The 1,427-nt window shown below is 62.7% G+C and overlaps 1 protein-coding gene across 1 annotated transcript; it reads right to left on the bottom strand.

Annotated features, from left to right (window-relative positions):
• Positions 1-78: 78 nt before the first annotated feature.
• Positions 79-1,025, bottom strand: ETH_00041900 (uncharacterized protein; the record flags this gene model as incomplete). Its single annotated transcript, XM_013379944.1, has 2 exons — positions 79-551; positions 758-1,025. Coding segments are annotated over 2 exons (741 nt in total), but the record flags the coding sequence as incomplete, so codon positions are not given.
• Positions 1,026-1,427: the final 402 nt, after the last annotated feature.

Raw genomic sequence — 1,427 nt, forward strand, 5'->3', positions numbered from 1 at the left:
CACCTGCGCCAACATAGCTGGCAGCAGCAGCAGCAGCAGCAACTGCAGCAGCAGCAACTGCAGCAGCAGGGACTGTACCTCTAGCAGCGCAGGGACGAGGGCCCTGACCTTCCACGAGGGGTGCCTCATGTAGGAGACAAGTGCTGCGACGAAGTCCCTTTGCTGCTGCAGGAGGCTCTTGCCCTCCTGCTGCTCCTGCTGCTGCTGCTGCTGCCACAGCTGCAGCACGTCGGAGAGCAGCTGGCGCTGCTGCGTGGCGAGGCAGCAGAAGTGCGCTGCATGCACCGCGTGGCTGCTGATGTCGCAGTCGGGGTGTTTGCTGGCAGCAAGCACCAGGGCGAGCAGCACCCCCTCCCGCTGCTGCTGCTGCTGTTGCTGCTGCTGCTGCTGCGGGGCCGCGAGGTGTCTGTACACCGCGAAAGAGCCACTCCCAGCAGCTCCCAAAGAACTCAAAGTCTTCGAATCTCTTTGTGCTGCTAAAGCTGTCAGGCAGTTCAGCAGCGTCAAAGACTGACACAAAAACGGGCACCGGCTCTTGCCCGCCTCGCGGTCTGACACGCAAACCCTAAACCCTAAACCCTAAACCCTAAACCCTCGAGGTTTGGCCCCGGGCTACTGGCTGGCGCTGGAGGGACACAGAGTGGGGGCCGCACCCACGCAGCAGACGACGCGTGCACGCAACAGCGAGGGCAGCAGCAAAGGCAGCAGCAACAGCAGCAGCAGCAGCAGCAGCAAGAGTGCAGCAACAGGGACACACCTGCAGCAGCGGAGGACTCTCCTGCTGCTAGGGGCGCCAGCGCCGCTCGTGCCTGCTGCTGCAGGTACACGCGGAGCTGCTGCGCGTGAGCTGTGGGGTCGCAGCTGCAGCCGCACTGGCCTGCAGCAGCAGCAGCAGCAGCTGCTGCTGCTGCAGCAGACTCGTAGCGCCCCGTACTGAGGAGACCATCGGTCTCCTGCTGCAGCAGCTCTTCCCTGTCGCAGCCCATCACAGAAGTGACCACTAGCCTGGCCACTTCTTCTCTAACCTGCGCCCCACAGTGCATGCGCAGCCTCCAAACCCTAAACCCTAAACCCTAAACCTTAAACCCTAAACCCTGAACCCTGGGGGCTTCGTGCTGCAGCAGCACCTGCTTGTATGGGTGGTCGAAGCAGCGCAGCACGGCCTCCTTGCCAGCTTCCAGTGTGGCAGCAGCAAAGCAGCATCCGCAGCTGCAGCAGCAACTTCCGTTATTGCTGCTGCAGCCGCTGCTGCTGCTGCTGCTGCTGCTGCTGCAGCGGGGGGCAGCAGAAAAAGTGGCGACCAGCAGCAACGCATAGTACAGACGCAGCTGCCGCGTCAAGTCCCCAGAAGATGCTGCATCTGAATCTCCCGTGGGCACTGACTGTAGCAGCAGCACAAGCAGCAGCAGCAGCAGCAGCAGTGGCAG

The sequence above is a fragment of the Eimeria tenella genome, genomic scaffold, assembly GCF_000499545.2.
Source record: "Eimeria tenella Houghton genomic scaffold, Eth_scaff4212, whole genome shotgun sequence".
NCBI lineage: Eukaryota > Apicomplexa > Conoidasida > Eucoccidiorida > Eimeriidae > Eimeria > Eimeria tenella.